At 48.7% G+C, this 21,381-nt stretch overlaps 7 protein-coding genes across 7 annotated transcripts; 3 read left to right on the top strand and 4 right to left on the bottom strand.

Moving 5' to 3' along the window:
- Positions 1–505: 505 nt before the first annotated feature.
- On the bottom strand, positions 506–2,877 carry BP5553_00556 (uncharacterized protein; the record flags this gene model as incomplete). Its single annotated transcript, XM_032009179.1, has 6 exons — positions 506–760; positions 814–901; positions 950–1,412; positions 1,465–1,812; positions 1,866–1,947; positions 1,999–2,877. 6 exons carry the CDS (start codon positions 2,875–2,877, stop codon positions 506–508), a joined length of 2,115 nt encoding a protein of 704 aa, XP_031873233.1.
- A 2,805-nt stretch (positions 2,878–5,682) lies between these two features.
- BP5553_00555 (putative mitochondrial transport protein) lies at positions 5,683–6,894 on the bottom strand (the record flags this gene model as incomplete). Its single annotated transcript, XM_032009178.1, has 4 exons — positions 5,683–6,372; positions 6,422–6,516; positions 6,570–6,703; positions 6,791–6,894. The coding sequence occupies 4 exons, from the start codon at positions 6,892–6,894 to the stop codon at positions 5,683–5,685; spliced, it is 1,023 nt and encodes a 340-aa protein (XP_031873232.1).
- Positions 6,895–8,209: 1,315 nt separating this feature from the next.
- Positions 8,210–9,490, top strand: BP5553_00554 (uncharacterized protein; the record flags this gene model as incomplete). Its single annotated transcript, XM_032009177.1, has 1 exon — positions 8,210–9,490. One exon carries the CDS (start codon positions 8,210–8,212, stop codon positions 9,488–9,490), a length of 1,281 nt encoding a protein of 426 aa, XP_031873231.1.
- A 413-nt stretch (positions 9,491–9,903) lies between these two features.
- BP5553_00553 (uncharacterized protein) lies at positions 9,904–12,865 on the top strand (the record flags this gene model as incomplete). The annotated part of the gene is made up of 5 exons (XM_032009176.1): positions 9,904–10,400; positions 10,455–10,923; positions 11,398–11,523; positions 11,845–11,973; positions 12,029–12,865. The coding sequence occupies 5 exons, from the start codon at positions 9,904–9,906 to the stop codon at positions 12,863–12,865; spliced, it is 2,058 nt and encodes a 685-aa protein (XP_031873230.1).
- A 1,032-nt stretch (positions 12,866–13,897) lies between these two features.
- BP5553_00552 (Mss4-like protein) lies at positions 13,898–14,689 on the bottom strand (the record flags this gene model as incomplete). Its single annotated transcript, XM_032009175.1, has 5 exons — positions 13,898–13,982; positions 14,029–14,188; positions 14,237–14,374; positions 14,429–14,540; positions 14,675–14,689. 5 exons carry the CDS (start codon positions 14,687–14,689, stop codon positions 13,898–13,900), a joined length of 510 nt encoding a protein of 169 aa, XP_031873229.1.
- A 658-nt stretch (positions 14,690–15,347) lies between these two features.
- Positions 15,348–16,517, top strand: BP5553_00551 (Uncharacterized protein; the record flags this gene model as incomplete). The annotated part of the gene is made up of 2 exons (XM_032009174.1): positions 15,348–16,041; positions 16,090–16,517. 2 exons carry the CDS (start codon positions 15,348–15,350, stop codon positions 16,515–16,517), a joined length of 1,122 nt encoding a protein of 373 aa, XP_031873228.1.
- Positions 16,518–18,884: 2,367 nt separating this feature from the next.
- Positions 18,885–21,113, bottom strand: BP5553_00550 (uncharacterized protein; the record flags this gene model as incomplete). Its single annotated transcript, XM_032009173.1, has 4 exons — positions 18,885–19,366; positions 19,463–20,671; positions 20,726–20,839; positions 21,107–21,113. 4 exons carry the CDS (start codon positions 21,111–21,113, stop codon positions 18,885–18,887), a joined length of 1,812 nt encoding a protein of 603 aa, XP_031873227.1.
- Between the last annotated feature and the right edge of the window lie 268 nt (positions 21,114–21,381).

The raw sequence follows: 21,381 nt of genomic DNA, 5'->3' as shown, positions 1-21,381 counted from the left end.
CTTGGAACCGTCACGAAAATTTCCCTGGCGGACTCATCCGGCCAGAAAACTAAATCGCTTATCGGGAAGGCCTTATCGAGAGGTAAACATTCACCCCAGGAGGAAAGCACAATCGCGTCCTAGGATAACGTCCTTAGAATTAAGGTATCCGTATATGGAGGATTCTTATAGAAATTTCAGTGCATTAAATGTTAAAGGATTCAAGAGGTCAAACACACTTCAGTTCAATAGTTCAAAATCAGTCAGATGTTGTCCTTACATCATAAATCTGGTAGTGTGTTAATCCTACACCATGTGGACCATGGTTCTCTATTGCTTGAACATCGCTGATCTAGAAGACAATGTCTAGAAGAGTTCAAGTCGTTGCCAGTAACTAAACACATGATGAACGCCTATATGCATTGGCCAACACATAGGTGATCCAATTGTAGAAAATGCCCTGTTCCCCTAATCCCTATACGCCGCTACGCCCGCCACACCACCGTGTTCATGCCTCATGTCCAATTCAATGCCGGTAGCCATTATGCCTATGATTAACTTGATTAACTGCTGCTGCGGCAGCTGCCTCTTCGGCCGCCTGTTGTCTTTGCACACGTATCTTAGCAGCCTCAGTCCCGTCGTCCGGGGTAGCCGCCTCTTTAAACCATGGATGCTGAAGTGCAGCTTTCGCGGTGATACGGGCTGCTGGATCATAGACGAAGATTTTCTTCAAAAGATCCAAAAAGTTCTTACAGAATTTGTTGTTATCGGGGATGATTTCCTATCACATGTTAGCAAAGAATACAACTACAAGGGGTGTAGGTAGGGGCTTACATCCAACCGTTTCATGGCCTTCACAAAACGCCTCGAAGCCCTAGTAGTGTCTGGTTGAGGATAATCCAGTTTTAACCGTTTGAAGAATCTGGATCAGGTTAGCAAGGAACTAAACAGATACATTTGTGAGATATACTTAGAGGCAGGATTTCCTCCATTGCGCCTTGCCATGCTGTTGACTTGTTGGACAAGATGGCTGTCCAACTTGCCTCCACAGACAGCTTCCATCATGGCCAGGTGTTCCAGGTTGTCGTGCGTCTGAAACAAGGCATCGCCTGTGAAAAACTCAACAAGTATGCACCCAATACTCCAGATATCGCAAGGGAATGACCATCCAAGTCCCAGGATGATCTCAGGTGCCCTGTAATGGCGGGTAGAGACGACCGAGGAATGATATTCATCCTGGAAGGTTGCGGAACCGAAGTCAATGAGCCGAATCTCAGTATCAAGAAGGACTTTGCGCTGAGCCGCCTGGCGGTTATTTGTTGTTGACGACGATGGGATTCTCCGGCTGTATGTGAACGCCTGGTAGGAATTATCGCATAAAAGGATGTTCTCTGGTTTGAGATCAGTGTGGATCAGATTCAAATCGTGCAGGACTGTATCTCATATTAGCCTTCTTCTTGTTTATCGGCATCTGCCAAAACTTACAAGCAACGCTGGTGAAAAGCTGTCTCGCAAAGCTCTGTATCTGACTGTTTGGGAATGGGACAAAAGCGTTGCCCTTCAAAAAGTCAAAGACACTTTGTCCAAGTAAGTCCATCACAATACAGATGTGCCCCCGATAGTCAAAACAATCTCGAAGATGTATACACCGGTTTCGGTTGTCGCAGTCATTTGCCTTCAGCGTCGAGAGGACCCGAAGTTCTATTCGCGAGGCATCTCGGTATTTCTGAACCGATCTGATAATCTTAACGGCGACAAGTTTGTTCCTTTTCCGATCCCGGGCTTGTACTACTTTGCCAAAGGTGCCCTGGCCGAGTAGCTTCGTAACTTGATCTATGTGCGCGTTAGTGGGATCGGTTTCGGCAAGGCGGGAGGAAGCGACTTACATCTCTCTGTGAGATCACTGTCTGGGACAACGATATAATGCCCATCATCGTCATCAACCTTGCTATTTTTCGTATAGGAGTTCTAGATTCGGGTCAGTGCCATTCCAAGGGGAGGACGGTTCCGAAGGCTCACATCAGAGACCACTTTCACCTGCACCTCTGGGGCCTTTATAGGTGGGTGGGGCGGCGGTTGGTAGTTGGTAAAGGCATCACCATTCGCCTCCAGCTGTTTCCGCTTTGCCTCGTTGGCAAGCTGGAGTCTTGTCGCCGCTCTCTTTCTCTTTTGACCCGGCTGTACTTCGATAGCCTCATAGCCATTCTGCCCATTTGAAGAGTGGGATCCTAATGAAGTGGCTGCAGTTGTGTGTACTGCGGAAGTGGTTCTATCGGTGGAGATGGTGGACCCCGAAACCGAGTCCTCGTAGTCAGGACTGCGGTTTATGGAATGTGAGTGTTTGTGTGGGTAGACTGGATCGTAGGCGGCGCCAACGTCATCGCGTTTCCTTTTCTTTGCGGCGTGTCTCCCGTTCTCCGCGGCTATTGAGCGGGCCCCGTGGGTATTTGATGTAACGGATACCGATAGGTCTGGGCTTGGGGAATCGTCGATGACAATGACTTCTCGGGGGAGGCCATTTTTATAGAATGAGTTCCAGTCCGGCTCCCTTGGTTCTCGGGAGCGTTGTCTCTTCTTGGTATTGGTATTGGTCTTGCTGGCGGTGATTGCCGCGGACACCGGCATGGCGGCGGGTTCCGGATCTATTCTTGCGGAGGAATGATTGCTGGTGGGTTGACTTGTGCTTGTTCGTGGGGGATCGGGCGGTGGCCCGATGTTATTCGGGGTGGGAGCGATATCGTTACTCGAGGGTGCCGGGAAGCTGTATGACGCTCCCAACCGGCTTCCGCCGTTCGAGAGGGTATTGTTCCCTCTATATAGCGGATTAGATTGATAATTCTGGTGATGAGAGTATCCGTAGTTTGGACGATGGGGTGGCAGAGTCGATGGAGTAGACATCGGGAGGCGTAGGCGTTTCTGCAGCCAGTGGGCTCAGACAACAGCGACGGCAAAATTCGATTCTGGGGACTCGCCCGAAGGGGTGGTTATGGATGGGCAATCTGCAGCATTGGAGCCGCAGAGCAGGACTTGGTATTATGTTGGGGTATCGACCGAATTGCACGGTGGATGTGTGCTCTGGTTTGGATCTGAGATTGGGGATTGGGTTTTGGAAGTTGGGAAGTTGGGGTTGGGGGGGTGTGATTTTTGGGGGTCGTGGACGTGGTCGGGGGGCGCGTTGCCGGCGGGTGGTGGTGGTGAAATGGAGAGGATTCTCCCCGGCGTCAGACTCGGGGCATTTGTCCTAGGAGCGGGATAAAAAGATGCAGAAGAAGGGACTACGCTGCTGTATGGTGTAGAGTTGGGTTGGCAGCAGTTGAGAGTGTAGGAGTGTAAGTGTAAGTGTGTGAAGCGTGTGAAGCTTGTGAACGGCGTGAAGGCGAGGGAGGCTGTAACGGGGATTCCAGGGCTCCGGCTCTCAGTCCATCAGTCACTCTCACTCTCAGTCAGTGTCTGTTGTCTGTGTCTCTGGTCTCCGGCGGCAGAACATGCCATAGGTACGGCACTGCCATATTATTATTACAGCCCATACGACCGTAGCAGCAGCACCCGTCCTCAGTACCTACTACCTGCTACTGTGCCCTCCAACTGTGACCACTACACTACTACGAGTACTGAACTGAACCCCACAAGCGAGGGCTGTTCCCTCTCCCATTTCCCTTTCCTTTGCTTTCCTTTCATCACATCAGGCAACGCGCGCGAACCAACTCCGCCCTCGATTCTCCACTTGCTGTTCCGCTTGCTCGTCCTCGTCCTCTTCATTCGCCTTTAATATTACCGCTTGCCTCCCGACCTACGCTCTGCCGAGGACGTAGTTCGTGCTACTCCATAATCCAGGTTCGTCGTTGCGTCAACTCTCTTTTCTGTCGCCACCGCTGCCTGGCTGGTTCACCCAGGGCAAATGCCAGCCCCGATCCCACTTCAACATCGCCACAGCATACAGACTACTTGTATTCTAGTAGCATACCTACCTAGGTACTATTGTAGCATCCTCTGCACCCCATCCTACCTAATAAGCTTTTACCAATTTGCCTCGCCCCGTCGCTGGCCGCATCCAGCCAAACTCCCTCCCTCTTTGCTGACAAGGCGACCGTTTACGGGTATTCTCTCTGGTCTCTCCAAGACATCCAATCCAAGCCCCCCAGGTTCTCGGGGCAACAGACACAGATCCCTAGATATCCCCATTCCAAGCCCACACGCGTCCCTTACGAGTTGGTAATTACCTAGGTACCCATCATTATGCCCTCTGTTCCCACACCACTCGCACCCGCAGCCAACACCATAACGCTCCTCTCTCGTCCAGCTCGCTCGTCACATCACACTCCGTACAATAATAAATAACCCCGACCCTGCCTGTCTGCCTTCCTGCCACGAGCTCAGCTGGACAGAATAGCAGAAGACCCGGCCTCCCTTCCCTTCCGCCCCTCCTTCACTCGACTCCAACGCCGACTCGCTCTCACTCGCTACATCATGTTCATAATTTGCCGGAACTGCACTCCACTGCGCTGCACTGCACTGAACCTCTTTCTTATAAATAAATCAAAATGGAGTACCGGCTACGTACCCCCAGGTACCTCCCCCTCCATCCATATCCCCCGTACGACAACAGTACCGGTACTTCCCTCGTACACATCCAAAGCATAAACCAGAATAGTAGCACCCCCAGCAACCCGCAACCTACAAAACAATTTCAAGTAAAATATAAAGTGAACCCCCTCAATCTCCCAAGCCCAGCAGCCTTTTCCCAAGAAAAAAAAATATATAATGCAAGTGTCATGTCATATTTCGTACCCATCCATATCTACCGTACAAAGTACAAGTTACTTTCGTCCACGTACACCCACTCACCCCTCACTAATGCTCATCAAACGGAGCGAATCCCGCACTGTGCACCCGCTGGAATTCTGCCGCAGGGTCTGGATCATCCTTTATCATTGGGGGGGCAATTTTCGACAAACGAGATCATCTGAAGGATCCCCCCGTCACGCTTCAACGTCAGTCACGGCCCCCCGGGAGTATGGTAGTGAAACCTTATGTTCCCCCTACAATTATACACAGACCTAGGTAGGTATTTAATCATAATTATTGATAAATAATTAGGAAATGAAATGTACCAGCCTCAACGATATTGGCCACTTAGAAAGACCGCCACCGGCCGCAACTCGTTGGTTCATTTTGTTTCGCCTGGTGAAGCGGTGATTGGCTGGAGGGTGTCGTGTATGGTGATTTAGATGGATTGCACGTGATTAGGGCACCTTTAGTGGATGGGAAACGCGGCACTATGAGTGCTATAAATAAAGTAGTAAGGTCTGAAAAGTTCTGAGCGGTGCCTATCATTAAAGGCATTGAGAAACTATACATATGCTCCTCGAAATCTGGTCAAGTCTGAAAGACGATGCATGTGCAGGCCTTCGACTTCGCCATGATAGACAAGTCGGCAGAGTCGGGGCTTCTTTGTATATGTCTGAGTCTAGGTACATAGAGCTATTTGAATCTCTCTGCGGCATATAGTTAGGGGCTCGTCTATTGACTCCACGCTTCTGAACCGTTATTGCTTTGATCCCAGAACCGGTATGCAACGGAACGGAGGAGTGTACCATGCCAAAAAATATGTTCAGAGTTCCCAAGGCACCGCATATGTAGCTTCTCCTCTCCATTGCTGTTTGTATCTTATCAATTGCATTGATTTATTCCAATGCACGGTCTTCAAATCCCCCTATTGAACGCAACTTTCCCATTTTCTCCACCCTTGCCCCAGAACTCCTCTTCGAGACTTGAAGCATCCACGCTCTGTCTCTGTGGGAATGCTCCGAGTGCTAATGGCAGAGCAAAAAGACTCGTGCAAAGAACCAGCCCAAGATTAACGGGCAATGTCAATCTCGGATTGCGCTTGAGCCACTCTTGTTTTTGCAGTCGAACCAGGATCAGCGGAGGGATTATCATAATCGGGGAGCTGTTCAAGACTCTGCTAAGAGCGGTTTCTGAGACCGCAAGCGTGGCGGCTTTCTTGCTCTTGCCTAGAGAAGGGACCGAGGACTCTGGCAGTCCTTCTTGTTCCAGCTTGGCTTTGTCGGATTCAGACAGCACAGGGTAGACGTCAATGCCTAGTCTGATCTCCTCCCCCCGCATCAGGAACACATTTAGCGCTCCAGCACTCGCAACAGCAGCAAATGGCACCAGTCTTTTGAGGATCGTCTTTGTAGCCGGGCTGACTCGTTTTAATCGAGGGACAAGGGCATTGAGACCGAGGGCTACCGAACAGGACGCGCCAACCGCCAGGAAGTAGGACTGTGTCATTTTAGAGACGGATAACGGTGTGGATTTATTCGAATTGGCGTTATTGATCGCTACGTTGAGGGATTGATTTGCTATTTGCCAGAGGAGAGTCCCCGATGTCTGCGCCGGGGGTCAGCAAGCGCAAGGAAAAGAGGATGTCCATACTGACTCCAAGACCAGGCGTGAGCATTCCTGCTGTAACGACCAAATTCGACAGGACGAAGCATGACATCCGGAAAGGGAGGAAGACCGGCTCGCCAGTATCTAAGCAACTATAAGCTTCATGCTTCATGGATGCTTGGTACAGCAGCGCAAACCGGGATGTAATGTCGAATCCACAATCTTCTTCGCCTTCCATAGGTCCGGATTCATTCCTGCGAGCTTGCCTTGCTTATATTCCGTTATGAGACCCTTCGCGCGCTCTAAACCGGCATGGTTTACCATTAATGTTCTGGAGACATGTTAGCATGGCCAGTGGACATTTAACCCAGCTTGCTATGCACCTTCTGCTTAAAGAAACATAACAATTCCTCCTCACCTGGGATCTGATAAATCTGCCGCATGGCGAACCCGCCCCCAGTATGTACTGAGGTCATATTGTGAGGGAGGCAGCTCACGGGTGCCCGGGAGAGAGCTTGACATTTTCTCCAATGCCGGCGGTTGAAGGAGCGTGCTGGTAGAGTTTCAAGAGCGAATATATAAGTTGAATAGTCTTTGCAGGTCAGCGGAGGCGTTGTTAAGCAGGCTTAAAGCACATTGCGTTTGTTCAATTGACTGTGGAGAGCGGTGTATTGTCAAGAGCTTGAGCTCAATCGCGATCTCGGGAAAAATAACGGACGCTTCCTCGTACAAAAACTCCGATCTCGCCTGCTCGCTTCTGAAGTGTGTCTGTCCCTCGAGCGACAGAGACACAGCGCTGCTTTAAAATGCTATATAGGTAAGGTATGTATGGCTTGTATATCCAACGGCCCCCATCCTGTGTTAGAAAGGTATAGAACGAAGAGACTGGTAGGAAGGGTGAGACGGTGTAGAAATTTAAAACCTCCAAAATGCAATAAGTGAATGAATGGTGAGGTGACTAGATAGAGTCAGTGAGTGAGTGGCTATTAATTATTGTTATAAGAACTATCTTCATTGCATGCTTGTTTAACAACCCCGATACTCGATCAAGTTTCGTAGTGAAACCCATCACTTTCTAGTATTACTTACTTACTTGCCTTACGTGAATGCAATAAAGGGGGAATGGCAAAACCACTCGCTTGCACTCAGACAGTGACCCATTCACTCAATACGCTAGTAAAAAAAGCTGTCTGCCTCCAGATCATGTCCAAAAACGACCAGCAAAAATATAAAAACCAAAAAAAGGCAAAAATATAACGACCCTGGGAAGACTCGAACTCCCAATCTTCAGAGGATTTTAACTTCGGTGTACCGAAATCTGACGCGTTAACCATTACGCTACAAGGCCTGTTGTGTCCTGTTATTTAACGCCTCTTGATCACTAAAAACGACCAGCAAAAAGATAAAATAAAAAAAAGGCAAAAAATATAACGACCCTGGGAAGACTCGAACTCCCAATCTTCAGAGGATTTTAATTTCGGTGTACCGAAATCTGACGCGTTAACCATTACGCTACAAGGCCTATTATGTGCTGTTGTGAAATAGTTTTGCTTACTTTGTATTATAAAGGTGCAAACTAGTGTGGGCGGCCGGAAAGATCGGAACCAGTCGGCGCCGATTGCTTATCTATCACCGAGATTATTATGGTGGCTCGGCTGCACTACTATCGTCATATCTTGGGCCTTTACGAGATAACCTCCCCTCTCAGGTTCACACTACTGCGCTGAATGCCGAGCTCATTGCTATACATCCCGCCCAGACGCCCAATATTGGTCTAAACAAATCTTTTGTTTGTTAAAGTCACCACCGTCACGTCCTTCCCCGCATCCGGCCCACCATGTCCGTGACGGGACTCGGGCTTAGAGAGAAGGCGAAAGGCGGCTGGCATCCAAAAGGCAAAGATGGGAAGAAGGAATCATGGCGGGGTGATTTCAAAGGGGTCAATCAAATTTCTGGATGGATGGGAAAGGGGAAGGACGGTAAAGAAGGCGACGAACATGTCTCGCGCCCTTTATCTACCTTGAAGGACCCATCAGAATTTGGCCCACCCCCGAAGCATGTCAATTACTATGGAGCGGGTGCTCAAGGTACGCCTAGAAGTGAAGGCCTGGGAGCACCACTTTCACGAGAATACATAAATGAAACGCAAGCACAAAAGGAAGCGGAAAGGAAAGCAGAAGAAGAAGAAGCAGCGAAACCGAAACCACCACCTATGCCATATCGAGTAGATACCACGGGACTGTCTACGGCCAACCTACCACCTCCTCCTGGCCGCAAAGATAGAGAGGATAGTAGGACTCCTCCACAGGCTGATAAACGCAAACCGCCAGGTCTCCCACCACGATTACCGCCTCGACAAGATTCATACCCCTCGAGCTCCTCTCCGTCTCCCAGCTACGGTACATCAACAGCACCTCCAGATTCTCACAAAGGGATACTCAATCAAGGCTCCCTAAATAGGCTAGGTGCGGCCGGTATATCAGTTCCAGGTTTCGGTGTTGGAGAATCAAAGAGCAAGCCAACACTACCTCCCCCATCTGCAAGTAGCTTGTCCCACGCCTCGCCTCCCCCTCCACAAGGAAACAGTTCCCCAATCAACGATCTCCAATCCCGTTTCTCTCGTCTCTCGCCAACCTCACCCAAACCGGAAAGCCCCAGTGAAGGCACTTCATTCGCTCAAAAGAAAGCTGCAATGAAGACGGCGACCGATTTTCGAAACGACCCTTCATCGGTATCATTAAAAGATGCCAGAGCGGCCGCGAGTACGGCAAATAATTTCCGAGAAAGACATGGTGATCAAGTGGCATCTGGGTGGCAATCGGCAAATAAGCTAAACAACAAATATGGCGTTGCAGACAAGCTGGGAGGCTTGAGCGGCACAAGAACCGCACCCGCCCCGCCACCTGGACTTCCACAAGCCCAAGAACAAGAAAACATAACTGGAGCACATGGAGTAAACAGACCCCCCGATATGGCGGGTTTAGCAAGGAAGAAACCACCGCCTCCTCCTCCAATGAAGAAGCCCGGGTTGGCTGGCTCAGCTGTATCTAAGGAACCTCGCCCACCTCCCATCCCTCTATCGAGTAAACCGAAGCCCCCAGTAAGTGGATATCAATGATAACACTTTGAACTGCAGGACTTTATTTGTAGTATATTATTGAAATTCAACTCCGAGTGCTTGTGGCGCTGATGAGTTTGAGCTATCACGTTGATTCCCATTCTCCTGATACGTGAATAAGAATAGGAGCTTCCCTTTTCCCAACATTATCATGTTCCTATATATCGTACAACATATAAACCCGGTTAATGGTTTACTTCTCTATAGAAGCTGGGTTGAATCATGGAAGTATATTTTCATTTGTATTATTCACAGAGTCTCCTATATGGTGATTCAGCTACGCTGTCTTACCTTCATACCTTCAAAAAATTCCTATAAAGCCACAGTATCCAGCCAGATTATCCCCAGCGTTCTATTTTAGTATTTCTACTATTCGGCATGCTTTCCTGCCAGCCAAGATGAAAAGGGGCACGATGCCACGCTATCCTCAAGACCAAAGCCATCCTCAGCGGCGCCATACATCGTCTCATCATATAGAATTTCCGCTAGTTAGACAGTTTGCAAACATCATTGCTCCGCAGTTGCGAAGAGAACCTCCAAACCCGCCTCAAGAACATTGTCAGCATAGAGCTCCTCCGCAATCAAGCCAGCCATCCAGATCTCACGATGTGAGAGATCTCGACCTGGATCTCAAGTCACTTTGGTTCACAAGCTCGCCTCCTGCGTTCCCTCCCTGTACTTTTAATCGAGAGAAAATAAACTATGTTATGGTGCGTTCTGGTGCCATGGTTGGATCTTGGGAAAAGCGATGGTTCAGGGTTGCCATTCGGCATCACGATACATTGGAATTAACAAAGATACATCTCTCTTGGGAGCCCAGCAATCCGGGGGCGACTGTGACGGCGATGCAGAGACACTATCCGACGCCGCGAAGACTGAACAGTCAAGAGCTCGATGTTTGCCGTGACAGGTATTATATCATCCCTCCAAATTACTCGTTGGACTACATTATTGACTCTCTTAGGTATGCCAATGCGTTAGCCAGCTGGTGTGAATCCAAGAAAGGCAAACGTGTGGGAACAGGACGTTGCGGGGAGTTAGCCTCCGAGGGGCTCAAGGCGATTGCAGCCAAGTGTATTTCCCGTCGCGAGGAACCATGCATGGCCAGCCGATACGGGCTACAAGGCTATCTGCTTTACACTTTATCGCTATCATCTACATCTACGCCACACGAATCCCACAGAGGTCCACACAAGTTCGGCGTTGGTAGAGGCGACGTGCTACAGATGTTCTCGACCCACTTCAAAGCTAAGGATGGCAGTGAGAAATGGACGGATAAAAGAGGTCATGTAGCTATGGTCACCAGAGTTCGTTCCAATGGAGCTTTGGTGGTGCTTGAGCAGAATGTTGGGGATGTTAAGTTGGTGATGGACGGCGAGTATGATATGGCGGAAATGATAAAGGGCGAGGCAAAAATCTTTAGACCTGTTGGTGTGAGCTGGATAAGTGAACTAGACCCGTCGTGGTCATGGCTTTACTTATCAAATGGGTTTTGCGTTGTAACATTAGTAGAATGGGTCTACTAATGGGTTTTCTATGTGTCTCCATCACGACGGATAAACTTGCGTTCTATCCAAAATTGTCCTTCGTTGAATATGTCAGAACTCGATGACTCCATCGCTGCAAAAAGAAAAAGGTTGTTCAATAACTAATTCGCTGCACGTCTCACGAAGAATCTTTTTATTATAGTAAGTTTAATATGTATCACATATGCTTTTCTCATGCTTCTTGCTCATAGAGTCTCTTAGCTAATAATATTAGCAGGCTAGGTTGCTCTATTTACATAATTGACAGCGACGATCGTTTTCACGGACTATGGCCGCTTTACACAGTTGGAAAATCCAGCAATATAATTCCTATATGGGAAGGCCATGACATACTCGCCTTTTCCTTTAATGGTAACACAGCTGTTACCGGACGAGAAGCAGCCGTCTGCGGCTGACCTCTCCGGGCGGCCTGACGAGATGTCAAACTGGGCCATTGCAAGCCACACGAAAGTTATTTATTGGTTACAACTACAGACCCAGACCAGTGTCGGTGATCAATTACAGGCCATCAGCATCCCATAGGCAATGAATTATCTTCGGCATTAACGGGCGTTCCTCTGAGTCGGCAGTGATAGATCAGCGGCGAAAGCTTATATATCCTCCCACCCATATGAAAATGTAGGTGGGCCCCTTGGCTTCTCCGGATAAATTGACTGCATTGAGCACCTAAGCTAAGGGTTGCATAATACGAATGATGGGGGTACATATGTTTTGTTTCTTTTCTGCTGGCTCCAATCGTGCGTGTGATTTGCAAAATTCCACGAGACAAGGCGTGGAAATGTTAATCAAAATGGCGAGGAGAACCAGCTAGACGAGCTCGGTGAGAGACAGTCCATTATCCAATCCGATACCGAACCTCCTCCTGATGGAGGATACGGCTCGGTATGTGTTGCGGCCTGTCTCAGCATCAATTGTTTCACATGGGGTGCCGTTGCTGTAAGGTTTTGGGACCCCCGAGTCTGATCTTCAATATCACTGACTGAAAGTACAGCCATACGGCGTTTTCATGGGCTGTTATCTCCAAAACGATGTCTATCCCACTGCCACAGTGGTGGACTTTGGATTCATTGGCGGGCTGAACTTCTCAACGGCTATGTTAGTGTCTCCAATTGTAACAGTCATCGCCCGTCGATGTGGGATCCATGTCCCAATGCTCATAGGAATTACTCTCCATACCACAGGCTTTATTATGGCCTCGTTTGCTACGCGGATTTGGCACCTCTACCTGACTCAAGGAATCCTGGTGGGGTTTGGAGTAGGCCTTATCTACATCCCTAGCATGGCTATTCCTTCTCAATGGTTCCTCCATCGTCGCAGCTTAGCCAATGGTATTAGTGCCGCCGGATCTGGCATTGGCGGCCTGATGTTTTCCCTCATGACACGAGGAGCCATCAGCAATATTTCGCTGGCCTGGGCCCTTCGTATCACTGGCATTGTTAGTGGAGTTATGAATTTACTGGCAACCATTGTGATCAGGAGCCGGAATAATATCATCCAACCAAAGCAGCATCCTTTTGACATAGCGCTGCTTCGCCGATATGAAGTTATACTGGTGCTTGGGTGGGCGTTTGTGAGCATGTTGGGTTATATAATACTGCTCTTCTCGATGTCCGATTTCGCGTACTCAATAGGTCTGGACGACTCTCAAGCTGCCAATGCCACAGCTCTGCTAAACCTGGGGGCGGCACTAACCAGGCCGTGGATTGGAGCCATCAGCGATCGTTTTGGTCGTATTGAGACCGCTGGATTTATGACACTTCTTTGGCTATTTTTGGGATTTGGCTGGTCGCTAATTCTTATGGAGTGCTTATCCTGTTTGTTATTTTGAATGGCGGTATCTTAGGTGTTTTTTGGGCAGTGACTTAACTCCCGTCCAAATGGACCCGTTCGAGGTTAACATTGCTTGGAGACTATCGGCCCAATATGTGTAGAGGTCGTAGGATTGAAAGAATTGTCATCGATGCTATCGTTGACGTCGTTGATTATTGCGTGCCAACTACCTGTAAGATGCTGCCGTTCTATTCAACACATAAGTTATGCTGACGCTGTTCTACTCAGTCTCGGAAGTAATCGCACTAAAGCTGCGACGGCCGGTCTCTCACCATGCATTCTTATACACACAAATATACGCTGGGCTAGCATACCTAGTGGCCAGTGGCTTCAGTCTGGAGCTGTGGCGAGTCCATCAAAAGTTTAGGCCTGTGGACCATGCACAGCATCGAGACTTTCCTGAAAGACGACCTAATAGTAGAGGCAACACCCTATAATCTGGCTTTATGCAAGCCTAGTGATAGTTCACACGCGTATAGACTTATAGTGATCTGATGACAGTTCTAAGGGGATTTGGATTGATGTCGGTCGGTGTAACCTTGCTACTGGTGAAGAGGCAGATATGTATATACATGAAATGTCCATATAACGGAAACCTAGCTCTTAGGCAAGGTAGGTCCCGACAGATATCACGGAACAATCCATCTTGGAGAGAAATAAGCTAATTCGAAGGCTAGTGCTGGTTTAGAACTGACAGAGATTAGGTTGTTTGCGGGGGATGAACTCTCTTGCTCGTTAAGACGTTAATCTTGATTTTCACTGTTCTGGTTTGTTCTGATTTCCCATTTCGTAAGTGGATTTCTGTGGGTAGATCAATTGGATGGTACACGCATCATACAGCTTGAAGATATTCGCTTAAGATTGGCAACTTCGGCAGCGCTAATTGCACGCATCTTCACATCTTAGTAGACAGTATAGCATATTTAGACTAGGAACGGTTTGATATCATCGAATTGCGGGGGAATATTCTAGAAAGGCTTGAGTAGCTTTGGACAAAATGCTTAGAGGTAACTCCACGCATAATGATGATCTAGACCTTCATCTCAACGAGACCATGCTTCCAGACAGTGACGAAGGGGGTGGTTCCGTCCTCGCGGTAGTTCATGAGCACAACCCTACTGCTATTAGTAGGGAACATCTATAGCAATAGCAATAACTCACATTCCATCAGGGTCCATTGACTCCCCAATGTAGAAGTCATAGTCCTTGAAGTTGCCAATAATCTTCTTGGCATAGGCTTGGGCGCCCTTCTCGAATTCTGTGACAACCGACTCGTCGGCTCCCTTCTCCTTCAACAACTCCTTAACCTTCTTCATGTATCCTATTACATATTAGACTGTATCTAGGTATACGAGTGGCGTCGACTTACCCTTGAGATGGCTAAGATACGACTTCTTGTCAAACTGTGTCGATTGTAGACGGAAGGAGTTGACAACGTTGTTGACTTGGACCGCGCCATCCTCAACACCCTCATCGGCCTCCTCAGCAGAGGCATTGGCACCGGTGTCTATCCTTTTGTCTTAGCCTGTGGTCAACCAACGGAATGGGGGTTGCAACGTACTGACGTCGACCGCGCCAAGGGTAATCATTTGGCAGTCGCACTCGTAGACGACATTGTCAATCAACTTCAGGTCGTAGGAGTCCGAGATGATCTCGTCACCGGTGATAATATCCTACATTGATTCTCAAGTTAGCGATACTTCCTCTAGTTTGGCGCTGGCTCCCGGCTGAGAGTTGGCACGGCCGCCTCAATCTGGAAGCGGGGTCACAACGTCGCAAAGCAGGACGCGGGGGAGTCGCTACTAACCTTATAGATAATCATGATGGCGGTATTTTCTCAAAGACTGTCCTTAGAAGTGTTACGGAAGAGACCGAGTATGGACAGAGCAGAACGTCTGGAGTTTACAACTGCGATAAAGTATGGACGGTGGGGACTGAAAAGAAATGGTTTGTGGAGGGGCAATCTAGCCGAAGTGGGATAAGATTGGGGCCTGACCTGGCTGCCTTAGAGCGCCGTGTTGACAGCCTTAGGCAATAATTTTGATCGCTGCATTCGCCACGGTCAAGCCACAGTGAAGCCACGCCCCCTTGGCTGGGTGTTCCGCCACTCCTGTGTGTACTTTCTATTGCGGAACACCAATGAGCTTTTGAGCTGCCTATTCCCACGTCTTGCTATGTGAATATCGTACTACCAGATGTGACCTGACTTGCAACCAGCGTATCGGCAATAACTATTTAGCGAAAGGCCGATAAAACCATTTCCAGAGAAGTCCGACAAAGCCGGACAAGAGACGCTGACGCCTGAGATTTATTAAACGAGATTGATAGTCTGGGCGGGAGTGGCGTGCCATCACTGCTCATGTCACCCTCACCTGTTGAAACAGCCTGAAAACAGCACTCCTTTCTCTCCTTACCTCTCGAGATAATTCATTACACTCCTTCGTGCGCAACACGAAAACTGCAGACCACTACTGGTAGCAATGGCGAATGTCACTATCCCCATGAATGCCTCTGCGATGTTCGACCTCCCGCCCCTCCCGTCATATACCCTTTCACCGGTCCCGCCGGTCATCTCGTTCATCCCCGACTTCTACCTCTCCCTCATCCTACCGATTGCGGCATACTGGATCCTGTCGATGATCTTCCACTGTATCGATGTATACGACATCTGGCCACAGTATCGTTTGCACACTCCTGCCGAGATCCTGAAGAGAAATCGCGTGTCCCGATATGAGGTAGCACGCGATGTCGTTATTCAACAGATAATCCAGACAATTGTGGGTGCGATACTAGGACTCATGGATCCGGAAGCAGTCGCTGGAAGAGAAGAATATGATATTGCGCGCTGGGCGACCAGACTGCGCCTTGCACAGCGAGCTCTGCCGAAGCTCCTGGCTCTGGTCGGTTTGAACGCCGCAGCAATCTCGAAGAATCTCTCTCTCGCTCACCCGATGGTCGCCGGCGTGCTTGCAGGTGGAAAGTATCCCTTGGCTGTGGGATTGGATGTCGCCAGTGGAGAGGCTATCCCCGCCTTTGCGAGCTGGGAAATATTTGCTGCCAAGGCAATGTATTGGTATATTGTGCCTGCCGTGCAGTTTGGGTTTGCAGTCATGTTTGTTGATACATGGCAATATTTCCTACACCGGGCTATGCATATGCAGAGTTGGCTATACAGTGAGTATGCCTGAGCTTGGTTACAATTAAGTAATAACACATATCTAGCAACCTTCCACTCCCGCCACCATCGACTATATGTGCCCTACGCCTTCGGCGCGCTCTACAATCATCCCTTCGAAGGATTCCTCCTCGACACCCTTGGCGCCGGCATAGCCTATGCGCTTACGGGGATGACAGCACGCCAGGGAATGGTCTTTTTCACGGCCTCAACTATCAAGACTGTAGATGACCACTGCGGGTATGCGCTACCCTGGGATCCACTACAGCATATTACAAGCAATAACGCTGGTTACCACGACATCCATCACCAGAGCTGGGGTATCAAGACGAATTTCTCACAACCCTTCTTCACATTCTGGGACCGATTCCTAGGCACAGTTTGGGTTGGAGATACATCTGCGAAATACGAGAGATCGAGAACGGCCGCGCAGGTCCAAGTCGATGCTGAGAAGAAGACGACGAAAACAAAGTAATGAGGATGATTGAAAAGTGGAGATAATTGTATATTATAGACCGGCTAGGGTCATGACGCCACTTGCATTCTGTGGATCGAGGAGTTAATGGATGGTGGGTTGGATTGATGTATTGGGCCGGGGGTTTGGCGTTTGGCCCTGATTGATGTACTGTATAGCACAGCTATTGTCCCCTACAATACTGTATGAAAGCTTTGAGCCGTCTCGGGAGAGTTTAGAATATCTAATACTAATACCTGTTCTCCACTATTCAACTCCAAAGCTTGTTTTGTTTGTCTTGCCACACTAGGAGTCATTGATCAGCAGTCGAATGGAGCATAAACCTGAGTATAGAGCGGAATCAACTTTCTCAAGACCCATCGAGATATAGGTAGGGAAGGTTTTGTTCCAATCACTGCTTACTCATGGATAGGAAGTGCGAATTAAAGTAAATTTAGTAGGAGTTCCCAGGTACTTCGTAAGATCTATTCCGTTCCCCAAAACTGCCTCTCGAGCACTCCTATCTTGATAACATGCTTCTAGTCACTTTGGAGCCTCGCGGATTTGGCCTGGATGTGGCCCATCCCGAATCCCCGCAGGGATTTAAATCATGTGAGTGCCTGTCCCATTGGGTCGTCTGCAAAGCTTATCTAAATAGATATTGCATATATGCTCGGTTGCAGTTCCATCACTATATATCCCAGCAAGACACAGCACTTCAGTCCTCACCAGAATTGACAGCGCCACCACATCAGGAGAGCCACGACCAACACAGCTATATATGAGGCGGGGTAAGTTGGAAAAGATTCCAGAACGCATGGGGATTCAACGGTTGACAGTTCTAGAATTTCTGTTCTAATAGCCTTTTGGCTTGTGGTGTACCCGATCATTCCGGCCCACGGCGGCCGTGAGATAGTTTGTTCTAGCCTACCCCCGCGATGCTCCAAGAGACCCACCACTGAGAATAGTGGGCTCACGATACCGTTTCTCCTGTTCGATGGTGTGGGGGTACCGGCGGACGAGCTATGCTTATTTAAAATTCGGGTCCAGTTAACCGCCCGTGGGATTTCTGGGGATTTCTCCATGATTCGTTCGATTCATCATCAATAGCTAACGGTCAATCGAAAAGCAACAATAGAAAAGCAACAATGGAAGCAGCGATATTTACGGATGAGGACTGTCACCGTCCAGATATCCTCCCTGCTAAAGTTTTCAGACAAAGATGCTTAACTATTGATTGAATGCCTGGCTATAAAAAAATCCTGAGAATTTACAATATCTCTAGGAAGAACAAAAACGTGCTGAAAAAAGGCCTTCCGCCATTCACCGCTCAAAATGTCAGGTGGAGGCTAAGCCTGTCTTTTTCATTACTTCTGGAAGATCTCCTGGCGGGTAGATGCACCGATAAGCACGCCCCTTTTTGAGTATTTGCTAACTTTATGGCCTGCCCCTGTGTACGTAGTATTCGGCTTTTGAAAATACGAAGGACTTCGTACTTCGTACCACCAAGTTATTCCGGGATATATCGCACCACGGAGCTTGCTCCGGGGAACTGGGAAAACGCCTCTGCCACCCCTGGTTCAGGAGTTCGCTTAACTTTTATGCGGAATAGGGAGTGATCAACACTTCGTTTCTCCGGATGGAGTACAACAAGGTAACTTTTATGGAAGTGAAAAATATATATGAGGGACGAGAATGCCTAAATTGAGACCAGTCAGGTCAAGGATGTAATTTTTATACAATTAGGCTCAAAGTTTCTAGAGAGCATTTTACTTACGGTGGGCCTGGAAATGTTCTCGTTGGTTTCCTGGGTTGGTGGCTTCGAATGGTGAGGGATACCACCTGTGATAGACTGATCGTGTGACCTACCTCTTGGAGCTTTGGTAATGCGATTGGACAAGGGTGTCCCCTAAGGTAGGAAGAAGGCATCAAAAAGATCTGCAGCATCAACCGGCACCTGTTGGCGGTAAACAGGATGCCGAACTTTCTTACAGTTAGGATTATCAAACATACCAACAAGTACTACGTTGGAATAGGTGTTGTTTCATAACTCCTGAAACATTCCATAATTCTTCGAGATACCCCTGTCTGCATGGACGCCTCTACCCCATGAATGCTACGCTATTTTTGACTGAAATGTAGAAGCAGGATATTTAGAATTGGTTTTTAATTTTTAAGAGTTGATGCCACTGAGGCTTATGGCCAGTCGGAAACCGAGACAGTATTTGCCGTAACCGTATTTACAAAGCTACTAGCAACGCAACCCAAATATACAGGCTCCTCAGAGCAATCCATGGAGATAAATGTTGACACAGATTCGAGCACTCTAGTCACCGATGACATTCTTGCCCCCAAGATGTCTCCTGCGGCGTGTTAATAACGGACCCATTACTTGGGCGATGACCTTCTAGCCTGATGGCTATCCACCTCAAATCTCTGCTCCACCACTGTGTCCACTCTAATAGTTGTAAGCCCCGCGTTTCCATTTTCCCATCTTTTGCTTCCCCAATCACCCTGTTCCTTCTCTTTTTCGTTCACGACACTGGCGAAACTCTGACCGTGGCCCGCACGGATATCCACCACGTTACTCTGAATAGGCAACACAAAGTCGTTCAAACCTCCAGAGCTTCCTTCGCCGGGGAGATTCTCCATGTCGAAATTCTCAGGAGATGGTAAGATACTGGTGTCACTGTGCGAATTCAGCGGCGCGGTTCTATTTATAGCACTCAAGCCTGGGTCCAAGTGTTCTGATCGAAGACGAGTGCCATTACAATATGGACAAGTGTATTCCGTCTCGGCTTGGTTCGATACCAGAAGCCCCGGGAAGAACCGTGCAGCTAAAGGCTTCAAGGTGGTGAGACAGATCTTAACTAGATCTCACGGTCTATATCACTGCCGCAATAATATAGAAATCGCATTAGTATTAACAATATTGGGTATCTCTATGTAATTTTCTTAACTTGTACTACTGCTCTTTTCAACAGCCCCACCAGCACCGCTGGCGGCCTTTTTCTTCTCATCAATCCTCCTCAGCAGCTCTTCTTCCTTCGCCTCCAATTCCTGCATATGCCGTAGCCGTTCTTTCCTCTGTCGAACCTGCTCAACCTCCAACTCCAAGGACATCAACTCTGCATCCTCGGAACCTCCTGGCGAAGTAACCCCTTGCGGAATACTTCGTTGTGACGATTGTTCCATGGAAGTAGTTGCCTCTTGAGGTGGGGAAACATTTTGCCCTACACTATCCCAGTTGCCAGCGCCATCGCCTCCGGACCAAGGTGGGGGAAACGTCGAAGCGGAGCTCGTGGCTGGTGGCACAGATGGCGCCGGAATGCTTTTTCTCGCAATGGCAGAAGTGCGATGTGCCGGCGAAACAGAATTATCACCTGTATGGGCAGTTGAATCGTACACTGGAGTGGGTGCAGTGTGGCCATGAAGTTCAAACGGCTTCTCGCTTTCTGGTATTCGCCCAACGGTATTATGATGCAGCTCGTTGATTGGGGCGCCGCCTGCTTCAACAGTATTATAATTCATCTCGTTAATCGGGACACCGCCTGCTTCAACGGGTAGGCGACCTTGGTGGGGCGGATTATATTGCACCTGATCGGGCTTTTTGATGTCGACAGCGGGGGCCATTAGCTCGGGAAGGCCTCTATCGTTCGTCTCTGGCACTTCGCCGGTTTCGCCGGCTTTGCTCATGTGTTTCCCTTGCCTCCTGCGACGCCAAAAGTAAAAGCCCGCGCCGAGGATGAGGAGAACAATAACAATAGGTATTGCAACACCGCAACCGATGGCTATTTTGGCGGCAGATGAAAGACCGCCATGGGGGGAACTACTGGCGGGATCACCATTGTTGCTGAGTGATGTCTCTGTTGGGGTACTGGTAGGATTGTTATTGTTGTTGGCTGGTGTAGTTTCACTGGGTGTCGTCTCTTTTGGGGTACTGGTAGTAGTAGTGCCTAATGAAGTTTCAGTTAAAGTCTGGCGTCCTATGGTCTGGGAAGTAACCCTACTGGTAGATCTTGTTGACGTAGAACCGGCCGAGCGGGTGGCTATCAAAGAAACAGTACGGCTTCCAGATTCCAATCCCTGGCGCTTCGCAATAGGAACCATTGCCTCAGGAAAGTCAACGGCTACTTCGAACGCGTTGCAGAGATCGAGGATGGTGTATGCCGAACCTATCTCGCCATTAGCTAACTATACACGAAAACCTACTAAGGAGAGTTCTGTACCGAGCTGATCTTGATAATTGCAGCCATCAAAGCATCCACTGAATCGAGTATCCCTCGTCTGATACGCCCTCATAGCCACATCTTCCTCCAATACATATGAGTCGACCCCATCCACTATATATGAATCATCATAGTTCAATTCATATGCATCCGGATCCACCAGCTTTGGGTCGTCGAGTGCTCGCAGGTTTGAGCATATGCATTTATAATCTGTATGGGTGCAACCCTCATCAAGGATTTGTGGAAATATACAGTGTGCCTTGAATGAAGGTTGGCCTCAGCCATCGAACAAGTTTAGGAAGGCCCTTCAATACTTCATTCTGATGCAAGATAGCGGGGTTATAGGAAATGCAAATAGCGGAGGATATCGATAAAACGTACAATACATTTGGGAATGGCATCGACGAGGTGATTGAGATTACGCGTTCGCAGCTCAGACTCGAGCACTCTCTGCTCATTTTTAATTGTTCGCACTCTGCTTGAGACAGAAAGCACGCCAGACAAGACCACGAGGGAGCCGATAAACACAGCAACGATGTGGTAGCTGATGTTATTCAGGCCTCTCTTCGTCGCATGCTTCTGGGAATCCATTGCTATCGTATCTTGACAGACATGAGGAGTGGAAACAACAAACGTGAGCTGTGTGCATTGTAACA

Source organism: Venustampulla echinocandica (genome assembly GCF_003357145.1).
Source record: "Venustampulla echinocandica strain BP 5553 chromosome Unknown scaffold_0, whole genome shotgun sequence".
Lineage (NCBI taxonomy): Eukaryota > Fungi > Ascomycota > Leotiomycetes > Helotiales > Pleuroascaceae > Venustampulla > Venustampulla echinocandica.
The sequence above is the reverse complement of the archived record's forward strand: the minus strand, read 5'-3'. Positions and strand labels throughout refer to the sequence as shown.